This window comes from Macrobrachium rosenbergii, chromosome 19 (genome assembly GCF_040412425.1).
Source record: "Macrobrachium rosenbergii isolate ZJJX-2024 chromosome 19, ASM4041242v1, whole genome shotgun sequence".
In the NCBI taxonomy this organism is placed as follows: Eukaryota; Metazoa; Arthropoda; class Malacostraca; order Decapoda; family Palaemonidae; genus Macrobrachium; species Macrobrachium rosenbergii.
This window is the reverse complement of record NC_089759.1, coordinates 31045953-31060194: the sequence shown is the minus strand read 5'-3', so window position 1 is coordinate 31060194 and position 14242 is coordinate 31045953. Positions and strand designations below refer to the sequence as shown.

Here is a 14242-nt window from a genome sequence, read left to right as displayed (position 1 = left end):
AGAGAGAGAGAGAGAGAGAGAGAGAGAGAGAGAGAGAGAGAGAGAGAGAGAGAGAGAGAGAGAGAGAGAGGGAGAGAGAGATGAACTTATCTATAAAATAAATACTAAATCAACTACGACTTTCATAATGTATTAGACATGCCTAATGCACTATTGCTAAACTAAAGAAAAGTCTGTAATAGAATGAAACTTACCTTCATCACCTGATCCGTTCCAATTCAGTTATCAGTTATCAAATTGTATGAAATTAAAGAAAAGATATTAAATTTATTACACAATATTTACTCAAATGCTGTAATCTACAGAGAGGGTTATTAATTATCTTCAGAAGAGAAGGGTCAATGAAAGCTTCCTGTTTCCATTCATTTATTCCCGATAATATACAACACAATGTCTTTACTAAAAATATATCTCCATCTTTGTAAATACAATCACGAATACACAATATATTTATATGTACACTTTGTAGGCGGGGAACAGAACAAACAAGGACATAGACTTTGAAGAAAAATGAACGAAATCGGAAAAACACAACCCAACCCATCATCAGCTTATCTCGTGACATCTCTGGACTACCAGCGTGGCGGCTGCTGCTGCTGCTGCTACTACAAGATTCATTTTCGAGAATCCATTGAATTATTCAACTATAGGTTTTGTATTAAAGCTGAAAAGTGCATAAAGCTGCCTTACGTACTGCTAGAATACCAACCCAGCGATTTCGCCGGAGGATTCTCGCACTATAAACCCACAGGTTATTACGGAGTACTCGACTCCTCCAGTGACTTGAAAAACTTCCTCCCCCTCTCTCTAAAAAAAAAAAAAAAATCTTCCTCTCAGTAACCGGTAAATCAAACGGGTCAGTTTAACATGCGGCACCCTTAAATATCTTGGCTGATAACCAAATTACATCCGTTTCAACCATATTGTACCAGAATCGTAAAGTTCGTAAAGAAATCAGCCAATAGGACGACTTTCACGAAGAACGAATTTTTCAAAACAATGAAAAAATATTTATAAAATGACTTCATGATAACTTCAAGACAATCTAAAAGTTAGCCAAGAGGGTGACATCAAACACGACAACACTTGCAGTTTTTCTTTCTCCTTAGGCTTATTCTTAGACATACAGCAAACTATCTAATTTTAGTCTATCGTTGGGATCAAACCTCTTGTGACCAACATTTTTATTTCCACATGACCCCAACTGTAGAATTACTTAAGATCCCCTTTCCGCGCTAAACTATTACTTTCAGCATCCACAAATAGGGCGTGTTCCTGCCGCATGCATTTTTTTTATATTCTACTGTGGCAATGTGATAAAGAAAGAAATGCTTCCCGTTGAGGAAGGAACAAAACTTTTAATGACAAACATTTCTTCATTCAAAATAGTAGTGGCTATCCTGCGTTTCATAAACAGTCAAATAATTCTCAAGTAAAAAAATACACCTGGCAGCTAAAAAACGAAAAGTGCTCCTAGCTAAAAGCACCATTTTGATCCAACTTGATAATCTTGAATGAAAGGTTAACGTTAGGGTTCTGTGCTACAGCCAGGGAGGATCGTCTGTTATAATTGACATGAAGGGTCAAGGCAGAGGCTCGTCATCTAAATCAGGGTCGTTCTGGGTTATTGCCGAAAGAGCGTAAGAGACCCGTTGTTGTACTCTGAGCTTTCTTTGCCAGTACTCCAGCTGCGCACCTAGAACCCGCATCTTCGCTTCGTGTTCGGCCACCGAGTGCGCCATCTGCAGCCTCAGGAGTTGCAACTGCGCCTGATGTTGCTCTTCGCTATGCCTTATGCTCGTCTCTACAACATGGAGGCGGTGCTGGAAACGGTCATTTGGGGGAATAGTCGTGGTAGCGGTATTCAGAGGGATGTCCGTCCCTGCTGCCTTATCTGTTCCCGTAGTAGACGAGGCCGAAGTGGTGGTAGTAAAAGTGTTAGTTCCAACGGCAGCGGTCGGTGGGGACGCCCCATTAATTGTGATAGTCGCAGCCTCTGAGGTAGTTGAGATGCAGGGACCTGAGGTAGTGGCGGCTGCGTTGGGAGCGAGGAAGATGGAGGCCACCGTTGTGGTGGGCGAAGAAGAGGTAGTAGTGGAAGAGTCTACAGAGGAGCTCAGTATCGTTGGGCCGGACTCTAAATCACCGCTCGATAGCGTCGAGACGGCGTGAGGAAGAAGAAGCCCAGTTGCCAGCTGAGAAGTGGCAGGCGATGCCAAGAACGGAAGTGTAGAGGCTAAAGAGCCGAGACTTCCACCCAGGAGGGACGTCACAAAAGGATGGAGGTTCAACACAGCAGGGACAGCACCAGTGCCCCCTCCCCCTCTGTCATCCAAAGGCAGACTGTGATGGACACTGTCTGTGTCTTGAGCGTTGTCGTCGTCCTCCTCGTCTTTGACGATCTTTTCAGATTCGGTCTCTTCGTCGACATTCCTCGGAGTCTCGTCCTCTGACCCCCTCCAGTCGCCCACATCACTAACTTCCCTTGGCGTGGGCGTTGTGCTCTGCGGCGGAGGGCTTTGTGGTCCTGGGAGGGTCACGCCGTCCAAGGGCCAACTCGATTCTGTGTTGTTGTTTTGCTGCCTTCCATTCCGCTGGCTTTCAGCACCCAACTTTCGCGCCCGGTATTTGAGGTTCTCCCAGGCTTTCCTCAGTTGCTTGGTGTCCCTCGACCTGACATGTGGGTGGGCATTGTACCTGGCCGTCAGGAGGCGCCACATCTCGTTCCGAATGGGGTGTTTGTGGACGTCAGGCGGGTCGAATTCGGTCACGCCTGCGTACTGTCTCATAAGGAGTCGCAACACGGCCTTTTCATGTTGTGTCCACATGGGACGGCGTTGCTCACGCCCTCCCGCACCACCGGCACTGTATACTAAAGGCATCCCGACGCCCTCAAGCATACTTTTCATCAACCACACCAGGGGAATATTTGAATCGGTCAAAAGGATCCTTCCGGCCCTTTTATCCAGGCAATATAAACACACGGAATTTGAACCATTACTTGTACTATTAATTAATCTACGCTTCCTGTAAAATACAAAAAGTCTGCTAATTGTGGACGTTCATTTTTTTGTCACTGAGTGATTCAATTATCTAATTTTGCTTTACATTTTGAAAGCAACTGCCATACTCATTAAGGGACCGCTCATTGTTCAAGGTTTGCAAGTGTTTCCAGGTAAAAATATGCCACACATTACTTAACAGGGAAGAGTCGGCACTTCACACTCACGCACCGCCGTCAAGAGGTGGTTTTTTGCGTCCATATTTTCCAGTCACATATGATCATTTATTACTGAATGCGTTCCATTCTATCCAATTGTCTGATTCGTCACAATGAGTTAAAATCCATTTGCATGCCATGTTTAGCCTTTCATTGTTACTTTCAAAGTAATTTTCATTTCACACTTCTGAAAAGAGATAACGTTAAAATGCGACTTATACCAAACCTAAATCAATAGGAAAGATCAGTTATATATGATGAATTATAAAGGCAATCACACTTGCAGTAAACGATTCGCATATGGTCACGAAGACGGGTTTAAACAAATTGATCTTAAGAGGCTCTACCATCGTAGACTTGCCTCGAGTACCCTTGAGTGCCACTCCCAACAACGGGCACTGTGGCCCTTGCAATAATACGACCACCATCCAACAGGCGCAGTCAAACTCTGGCACTTAGTACTTGATGATTTGAGTGGTGGGAAAGGGGGGGGGTGGGGGTTACGAAAAGTAAAGACGAGCAAAGGGAGAGTAATAACACAGAAAACTCCTGAACAGTAAAATCGTGCAGAGTGGGAGAGAAGTGCAAATTCAAGAACAGTAAAAACAAACAAGGGATAAAAATGCAACGCAAATTCCTGAGTAGCAGTTAAGAGCTCAGAGGAAGAGAACAGCAAAAATCACAAACTCTTGAATGAAAAGAACAAAATAACAGAATACAAGACCAATGCTTATCAAATTCAAATTATATGGAAATGACCCCACAGCTAACTCACTATGAAAAATAAAATACTAAAGGATAAAGTTATTCACAAGATATATTTACAGGTGTTGAACAACGGGAATACAATGAATGAGATCTTGCGTAATAGCGTTTGCATTAAATTACAAAAAAAAATTACATAAAAATATGCAGCCGTCACAGAATAGAAAGAAACTGAGTACTTTAAAATTTATTCATATGCTGTCATGGCATATAAACCTAGTTATAAATAAATGAAAAAATATAACCGCTATAAAAAAAATGGGCCCACCTGAAGGCCAAAAAGAAGGGCTCAAAAGGAAACCATGATGGTTGTTAGGGCCTCACACTTAATTCAAAAAGACAATCGAGTCTATACAGCCATAAAACAGCAAGTCACGGAAAACGACATTTTATAGCTACTATAGGGACATATAAATAGATTCAGTGTCTCTTGGGCTTATCCACATGGTAATCTATAACAAAAATTCACAACCTGGACCAGCTTCAAGGAACCTGGTAGCTGTAACGCCACATAATATACAATCAATCATTATCAATAAAAATTTGAAAGGGACATACAGATGACCCGTATAAACAGCACTGGAAAGCGAAACAGAGCAATAATCAAGGCTTTTTGAATGCAATCTTTCGACTGAAAAGTAACATCAGAAATTTAGTTGCAACTGATTGGTTACAGCACTTCTTTTCTTTGACATCCACATCACTAAAAGGTGCCATTACATAAGCGTCTTTATTGGAACAACCATTTGCTATTGAAGCATTAACCTCTCACTTCATATACAATCTAGGAGACGACCTTTACGAAAGTTGCGTCTAGAATTAAAGCTTCCAGCTGCAAGATATGTATTTTTCGAAACTGCTTCCTGTCATCCACACCGACTATTTTTCAAAACTCATTCTCCAGGAAACCACAAAATTGAGGTTCTTTTGCGTAAAATCCAGGACTCTTTCCCATCAAGGCTATCCAAAGAACAATACTCTCCTAGCAGAGACCTATGGAAAAATAAAACGACGAATAAAAGCTCAGTGTCAACGTACAGTGCATATTTTCAGTGATCGATTAATCTCCCAAAAGCTGGAACGCGTTCAGGATTGCGCGATGTGAAGGACCATCACCAACGAGATGTAAATGTTCCGGTGAAAGATAGCAAGACCAACAACACAGCAGCAGCAGAAGCATCAAGCATTTATTGATATTGGTGGACTGATGCCAGAGGTGGAGTGCGAGTCATATTACAAAGGAGGAAAACGCCACCGCAAGGAACAAGAGCGTTTCGAAAAAGGGCATCCCTTGAAGGACACAGCTTAGGCTGTTTCTTAGTCAGTGTAACTGGCGACTGACTGGCTTCACAATATCCATAACATGAAAAGGTTACATTCAACCTCCCTTTTAGTGCCCCGCTACCTACCGAGGCCTTCGGATTTAAATTTCACGAGAGAGAGAGAGAGAGAGAGAGAGAGAGAGAGAGAGAGAGAGAGAGAGAGAGAGAGGAGGGGGGGCAATGATTGCTTTTCAAACAATTCACCGAGAAACGCAACTGAGGTCGAAAACAGACGACAAAAGGTTACCTAACCTGTTATCGATATTAGCACAGCGTATCAAGGGCAGATCCATCCACAGCCGCAACCGGCCAAAAGTAGTAGCGGCTCGAAGTGGAAGGATGAAAGAGGAAAGAAGAGCAGATACGTACAGATAGAATGTGGGATAGGGGTGCCGGTATTTGAGAGAGAGAGAGAGAGAGAGAGAGAGAGAGAGAGAGAGGAGGAGAGCATTTAGCGCCCGGCAACTTTAACATTCTCGCATAGGCAACTCGACGGGCCTGCACTCAGATGCACTTGAGAGACCCTTGAAAACTCCCAATGTTGCCGCCATCAGGAATTTCAACCTCCTTTTCCAACGCCTCATAACCTCTCCTCTCTCTCTCTCTCTCTCTCTCTCTCTCACTCTCCCTCTCTGCTTCTGCCTTCCTCAATCCCTCTCTAACCCATCCCCCATCCCTGCAGCCTCTTACAAAGGGAACTCACTCCCTCCTGACACAAAGTCTACTAAGGAGAACCAAGACGACTGCAAACGCTCTTATTAGATTTGATTGGTGTCCATTCACAGGCAAAAGAGTACACACCATTGATTCTCTCTCTCTCTCTCTCTCTCTCTCTCTCTCTCTCTCTCTCTCTCTCTCTCTTTTGAATACAATGTGAAACCAAACGACGGACAGAGAGAATAGCGTGACGCGGAAGTATTCACGAAAATCACTTCGTCTTGAGGTCCCTGAGTCACTCCAGAATCTTTATCACCCTTGAGTGAGTGAAGTGTTCGAATGGGGTCCTTCAGCTCTCTTAAAACAAATAAATTTTTGTTGCTCCTACCGACGGCAATAAAAAGGCCCGCCAAACACACGGCACATTCCACTGAAGTTCTTTGCAATATCGATGCCGCGCGATCTCTCGAAGTTTAACGACGGATCACTCGGTATTCTATTGTAACTACACTAACAATCGGAAAGGTTTGATGAATAATACAGTTATAAAGATATGTGGTTGTTTTTTAAACTCTAGATGTTATCGAGGAATCACGAAAGTAGTCGGCATAAAGGCAATGAATGAATGGAAATGTACTGTAGAAGCAGCTTTCTATTTCTGATGCAAGAATCTGATAACCAATGACCTGTCGCCTCGCAATCTTAAAAAGTTCTAGTAGTAGCAGCCATTAATGTGCTTGTGTGTGTGTGTGTGTGTGTGTGTGTGTGTGTGTGTGTGTGTGTGTGTGTGTGTGTGTGTGTGTGTGTGTGTGTGTGAGAGAGAGAGAGAGAGAGAGAGAGAGAGAGAGAGAGAGAGAGAGAGAGATAAACTCCGAAGAAAGATTGCTAAACTCGAGAAAGAGAAGTAGGCCTAATGCTGAACTCGCATCTACATATATCCAGGATGGAAGTGTGAAAACCTATCTCCTCCCTTCACCCCCAAAAATTTCTTGTTAGCTAAATCATAAAGAAATAACTTTCGTGAAAAGGGGAAAATCCCATTCATCCTTGCAATCACGACATAACGACTTACTAACGTCAATGACACGAACGTATGCATCTCTCAAGAAAACACAATACAAGACTTCAAAAGATATTCTCAATCATAGATATTCTAACTCACAGGACATCCAGTGTATTGGCACCGCCATTTCTTTTGCCCACACATTTCCCGCTCCGACGTTAAAGAAATGACAAGTAAACGGACAAATGACAAGATGAAGTAGGAAAGGACAGGAAAACCGAATGTGACAGAAAGCGTGGATAAATCAGGAAATCATTACAAACGAAAGAAAAATGAAAGCAGAGAAATTGACAAGGGGAACACACAAAAAAAAAGCTAAAGGGAAGAGAAAGAGGCGGGAAAAAATTGCAATCGACATCATCTTTCTTCTTAGCGGTATTCCGGTCCCCCTCTCCGCACTTTAATCCAATCAATACCTTGTAAGGTTGACATCTTTAGGACAGCTTTACGCACTTCCGAAGTTAATCCAATGACGCTATCGCTCATAAATGACTCCACATTGCAAGTGGTACATTGAAGCAAACGACAGTCGCAAGACCGTGTGATAGGGTTACCTCAGACAGGGGTAGTGAGAGAATCGCGTAAATGGATTTGAGGAAATCATCAAATGACAACAATGAGTTACTTCTGCTATCTGGCATCCCATCCATCACAGCCTTTTCATGCTCTACATTCAAGGAGGTAAAGAAGAGACGGGCAAGACGACGAGTGCTGGCCGGCAACGAAATGAAAAGAGCTAAACATTACATTTACTTTTTTTGTAGGTAAAGGGCGTCTACACTTACATGGAATCATACATACATACATACATACATAATATACATACATACATACATACATACATATATATATATATATATATATATATATATATATATATATATATATATATATATATATATATATATATTATATTGTATATGCAAGTGTGTGTTCAGTGGGAAAGCAAGACCGAGACAGAAGTAGTCATTTCTAGTATTTAGTCTTTTAATCAATTCAGTGTCTTCAAAGGGTGCATACGGGAAAACTTGCGTGATACCATCAATGATCAACGGTTTCGCACTAAACTTCCAAACTAATACAGACTTGTTTGTACCTACTGTAAAATACAAAGAGAGAACTGAAATAATCATAATGATGAACATGAAAGAGCCGCTACACGACCTAACTTTCTAGAAACACCTAAATTGCAAAACAACTTGAAACTTTCTTCGTTATTTCAAATGACTTCTCCCGGACGCTGTAGCCTTACCTCTAAGACACAAAATAAAGTTACCACTGTCTCAGTGACCTTCAAAATTTATCCACGGCGGCAATGAACGCAGAAACTTCTTAAGACAAATAATATCGTGGCACTCAAGCGGCACTCCCAAGAACAAACACTGTCGCCGAAAAATACTGCAAATGTAGGTCTCATCACTCCCTTTACAATTCATCATATCTATTCACTAGGTTCAAGATGGATAAATGTCATCTTACCACAAGTTAATGCAAACACAGACCTTACAGGTGTCCGATGCCTTTACAATCTACAATCTATCACTATTTACTTCATTAACTAAGAGAAAAAATCACGTTACCACAATACAAACAGAGGTCTCATCAGTCATTTTATACTTCATTACATATTTGTTTCGTCAGAATTAAAAGTTTAGACACAAACAAGTCTTCACGAGACAATTCACACACATTACTGCAATTCCTTTATAATTCATCACAGATTCAGTTCGCTAGAATCGGGATAAAAAAAAAATGTCACCACAAAGTATTGCTAATGCAGAATCTCATTAATGGTTTTATCATTCATCACATTTTTATTTTAAAAGAAAAAAAACACGAAGCCACCAAATAATGCAAATGCGGATCTCATTTATCCTTTCATAGTTCACCATATATTTTACTGACTAGACTGGTAACGAAAAATCTTGCTACCACAAAATTTTGAAATCATTTTTCATCATCATATAATTAGCTCACTAAGACTGGAAAAAAAAATCCATCACCAAAAGATTTACTCGAATTAGCGCACTTTCACGATGACAGGCAGGAGTGACGTTCGAAATCGCGTAAACACCTCGACTAAGTCTTGTTTTGAGCTGCCGGGGGGGAGAGGGAGAGGGAGGCGTGTCTCTCTTACGTCCTGGCGATGGCATTGCACATAATGCAAAGGTCACTTGGCACCGTGCAAGCTTCAGTTTACGTCAAATATTACCCCTAAGTAGAAGGGCTGGGGGAAGGGGGTGGTGGGAGGAGGAGGAGGAAGAGGTAGGGGAGCTGAAACAACGATTGATTTCCAGTGTATGTGTGTTTGTGTGTGTGCGTGTGTGACAAGCCAACTTCACCGCGGGTTAAACAAGATGTGCGTGTGTCTGTGCAAACATAAACATTGGGATGCACACTAATCAATAACAAGAGCAGGTTGGGGAGTCACTATAGAGAGTGCGAGAGAGAGAGAGAGAGAGAGAGAGAGAGAGAGAGAGAGAGAGAGAGAGAGAGGGAGAGAGAGGGGGGGAGAGAGAGAGGGACTCACAAAGTCTAGTTTCGGCCTCATCTGTTTTCGCAAATTGAGAGAGAGAGAGAGAGAGAGAGAGAGAGAGAGAGAGAGAGAGAGAGAGAGAGAGAGAGATGTCAGTCAGTGTCTCCGTGAGGAAATGGGGAAAAAGGATGGGGGAAGGGAGAGGGGGGAGGGTAGACAGTAAGTGTGCATGTATGTACACCAATTTGTGGCAAGAGAACAATAGTTGGGTTGGCTCACAGGCCTTTGCCTGCGTACGCACAGGTGTTTCTGGCCCCGTCAGGGAAGCAAGGCCCTCGTGCGTACGCCCACCCCGGTAACACGTGGGGGCAAGGAAAATGATTTCGGAAGGGGTTGGGGGTGGGGGCGTATACGCAGCAAAGTTCCGGCAGCAATTCACGATCACTAATTACCGATGACACTGATGGTAATAATTTTCCACAGCAACATTTCGAGAAACACTCTGGCCCCAAAGCTTTACCACAGCCGAGCGATTGCGGTTTCCAGTCACACATTTAATGATTATCCCCAGCATCGCGGCGGCACTGATACAGCATCATGGAGGTAGCTGGTGGTTGCTGTTGTTGTTGGTCAGTCACTTGTGCCAGCGGCGACTGAGTGTGTATGTGTATGTGCGCAAAGAGAGAGAGAGAGAGAGAGAGAGAGAGAGAGAGAGAGAGAGAGAGAGAGAGAGCTCGAGCCAAGCAAACGTTGTTGGCGTACACGGTTCACGTGGGAGCCGCACACGCACAAACGTACACACACACGTTGACAAGAGAGCCACCAGGCTGCTTTTGCTTCTGCTGCTGCTGCTGCTGCTGCATGAGGATGGTGATGAGGATAGCGACGGTGATGAATTAGGTAAATGAGGTACAGACACGGAATAGTGCGCCGGCAGGAGAGAGAGAGAGAGAGAGAGAGAGAACGAGAGAGTCAGTTTCTCTCTCGTGATATGAGTGCGTGTGTGTGAGTGAGTGTGTCTGTATATACCGATGACTCCATCCGATCGACCACTCCTTCAAGAAGCGCACCGCTCCCTCCCCTTTCGTCTTAAGGGATCCCCTCCTGCACTCACAGACGCCCTCAGCCCCACGGCCTCCTGCCCCTCGCTCTCTCTCTTCTTCTTCCTCCTCCTCCTCCTCCCCCTCCTCCTCCTCCTCCTCCTCCTCCTCTGGCAGAGCAACCCTTCCCTTTCGAGAGTGATAGGACTCTTTCCGGGGAAGCTACGGCGCCATGGCTTTAGGATTTTAGAAAAAGAGAAAAACAAAGAAAGGGACAAGGTCGCCAGGAGAAGGATTCAAAGGAAACGGGTGAGGAGGGGCATGGTGAGGGTTGCTGGAGGGACAGCAGAGTCGGCGAGGGCTACAGGGGCCAGCGGCAGCGTCGTCGTCGTCGTCGTCGTCGGAGGAAAGGGAGCCTGAACACTGGCGGGGAGAGAGAGAGAGAGAGGGAAGATATGAAAAGAGAAGACTTGGAGGTGGTACGGGAGTGAGTGCGAGACTCTGGCCTGATGCGATGTCAGTGCCGGTTGAGGGGCGGTGCGAGTGCGCGGCGAGTGTCCGTGTGTGTGTGTCTGTGTGCCTGTGAGAGCGGATGGGTGGTGGGCAGGGGAGGGGATGGGAGGAGAGGACGTTAAGGGAGAGAGGCGATGGGCGGGTGAGGGAAGTGTTAAGGCAACGGGGGTAGTAGAATCTTTCGAAGGGGGCGTAAGGGTGGAGAGAGAGAGAGAGAGAGAGAGAGAGAGAGAGAGAGAGAGAGAGAGAGAGATACATACGGATAAAGGACCACAACTCCACAGGAACGAGGAAGAACAACGTGAATCTTGGGAAATAATGGCTGCAGAAAGGTTAATAACAAACAAAAGGGGGAGGGAGGGTATGGGAAGTGCTGCGAAGCACATGCACAGTACCGACACGAGAGTTGGCATAAAGAGCAAAATGGTTATTGGGCGGAGAACATCGTAAACACCAAGTTACAGTTATATAAACACGGTTTCGAAATGACAGACAACACAAGCCCTGACGCGAATGGATTCCCATACGGACTGAACGAAGCAGCGAAAGAACACGGATTACTAAGTACTCAGGCCCGGATTTTATAGATCGCAGTAGCAATGGCGGCTCCCAATTCTATGGGACGGAAAAGGTGGTGGTTTAGTAATGAGAGAGAGAGAGAGAGAGAGAGAGAGAGAGAGAGAGAGAGAGATCGCGACGCGGAGATGGCAAAAGATGTGCAACATCACAGGTATCTGAAAGCCAGCAAGTGGGGCGTAATGGTAAAGCTCATGAAAAAGATAAAATACCGGAACTAAAACCACGATGCAGCTTCATGAATAAAATACATGAAACTAACAGAACGATATTACTGGAAACTTCAACATATGCTAGAATCTCAAATGCCTAAATACAACGGATACAACAAAAATAAAAAATAAATATATGCCAGAATTCCACGTTCCCATAATTCAGAAAGATACAATACTGAAAGTTTCAGTATTTCACCAACTACTGATGGACTCTAATGACTAAGAATTTTGAACATCACTACTTATGAAATTTTCGTTGCTTTATCTCCCTCGAATAACGTTAGACTCTTCCTTACAGGCTGTTTGTGCGAGCAAGAACCCTTGCTGGTATAATCTAAAAAGCGTTATCTTTCCTCAATCAAAGTTGTTGCTAAATTCTCAATAACTTACTCCTGTTTCACAAAAGCAACCCATCAAGTCTAAATTCTATGGCGACATTTCTATTCTTAAGTAATTTCTCTCCGGGAGATTTACTCGTTGTTTTATTTGTTAGTTGGTCGACGTATCAGAAATGTTTTTGAGGAACTAAAAAGAAATTAGACAATTATTGAAAAACTTTCATGGTGCGCAATAGTCGGTTATTTACAAAGACTGTAAACTTTATCTTACACAAATAAAATGAATCGTCAGATGGGCCGAATACAGTACTGTAAGAAGGGCCTCCAAGAATTAGGCAGGACGTTGATTATCTATTATCAGAACTACTTCAGGCATATGTAGCTAAAACAAACTGCTTGCAGTGCACTAGTTACGAAAAACTGTTTACGCATCTTTCTTTGGAAAATGCATTACCGAAAGGTTGGACTTGTTCAGGCTGTAAACTATTTTTCTTTGGAAAATGCATTACCGAACGGTTTTATTTGTTTAGACTGTGAACTAATAAATAAGTAAAATTTTCTTTAAGAAAATTTACTTACAGTTGTTATATCTTTGTTTTCTTCATAATGTCGAGAAGATAGAAAGCAAAATTAGTACTACAGTTGGCCCAAAAGATTCAACCAACAATTAGTTTTATTCTGTATTTTGTTGTTTTCAATCATTTTCCTAGTTTTATTAATTTTCCTAAATATTTCTGCTTCTTAATATGTAGCCCCATCACTGTTTCATTCACTTTACTTTTCCTTGACGACGTAGGACAGAATGCGAACTAAGCCTATCAATGCATCGGCATTTGCTAGTACAAAGTATTACTTCATGAAGGAAAAAAAATCTCCAATGTACGGTCAACAGTACCCTAAGAATGGAAAGGCTCTTAGAAAATGAAAACACTTGAAGAGAGAGAGAGAGAGAGAGAGAGAGAGAGAGAGAGAGAGAGAGAGAGAGAGAGAGAGAGAGAGAGAGAGAATGCATAATGTATTTGACTTAAGTACTTCTAGGATGGACAGAAATCTGTATCATTTTGGTCAACAATATTAACCCAATGCATGAAATACAGAATCGGCAGTACGAGACATTCCCGAAAAAATCAAAACCACAAAAAAAGAGAACACAAAACTGGTTTCTTAAGAAAACTAACAAATAAAAGGGGCCGCCTGATGCAACGAATAATGGCAAATGATGGGTCACTAAAAAGTAACCCTGATGATGATGATGATGATTACCACACTTGAGATTGCAAATACTTAGAAACGCTACCAGGAAGAAAAAAAAATCTGTCGACGTCCGCAGAGAGAATGCTGTTCCTAATTTCCCTTAAAGTCTCGCTCTGGTCAATCCAGAGGTCAGGCTAGGTCAGACTATCATAAGCAGAGTATCCGGCACAAGAAGGACACGGTCTGAAGCCTCGCACGGCAAAGGAGAATATCAACTCGTGATAAAACCATTTTTTTAGTTATCAGTGAGGGAATATATATAGGGAACAGATGGTGGCAGAGCGGTAAAAGAATGGAAAATAAAAGGGAGGCAAAGAACGGTAAGAGGGATTACAGATGAAAGGAAGTGTAGGGAAGGGGGAGGGGGAATGGAGGAGGTGGAGTCAAAGGCCTGTCAGTTGACCAAGACAGCAGGAAAAGGTAACCGGTCGATTAATTGGGCAGTTGAGGATTACGTGAGAGGAGCAAACGGGAATGGGGGTGGGGGGGGGGGATAGTGAAGGGTTATTTGTGAAGAGGATTATTCCAGAGGGGAGAGACTTTTTCAACTGAGCCACAAGGGAAGAACTTCAGGAATGAAGTCACACGAGAAAAACGAGGAAATGACGCATTTCTCTAAGGTACTGAAATATCAAGGAGGCTCAACACTGAACAATATTTTCCTGTATGTATGGGTGGCCAGGAATGAAACAGGTGCATGTATGCATGCATAATGTTTTTATAAACCCTTTGGGTGTAAGTTATTCCCAAGGTGTAGGGAATTCGATATTAAATGACATTTATTTCCTCAATTATTTCCGGCT

At 43.1% G+C, this 14242-nt stretch overlaps 2 protein-coding genes across 21 annotated transcripts in view; both read right to left on the bottom strand.

The window, feature by feature from the left end:
- The window catches only part of milt (trafficking kinesin-binding protein milt), a 349817-nt gene that overhangs the window by 17926 nt on the left and 317649 nt on the right, over positions 1-14242 (bottom strand). The window lies entirely within an intron of this gene.
- On the bottom strand, positions 354-11136 carry LOC136848796 (myb/SANT-like DNA-binding domain-containing protein 3). Of its 8 annotated transcripts, none has more exons than XM_067121448.1 (2): positions 9956-11136; positions 354-3407 (listed from the first exon to the last, which is right to left on the bottom strand). In XM_067121448.1, exon 2 carries the CDS (start codon positions 2907-2909, stop codon positions 1584-1586), a length of 1326 nt encoding a protein of 441 aa, XP_066977549.1. In that variant the 5' UTR covers positions 2910-3407; positions 9956-11136; the 3' UTR covers positions 354-1583. The 8 variants fall into 8 exon arrangements, with proteins under 8 accessions (XP_066977549.1, XP_066977551.1, XP_066977543.1 ...); XM_067121450.1 differs by having other exon boundaries at positions 10533-11136; XM_067121442.1 differs by having other exon boundaries at positions 10024-11133.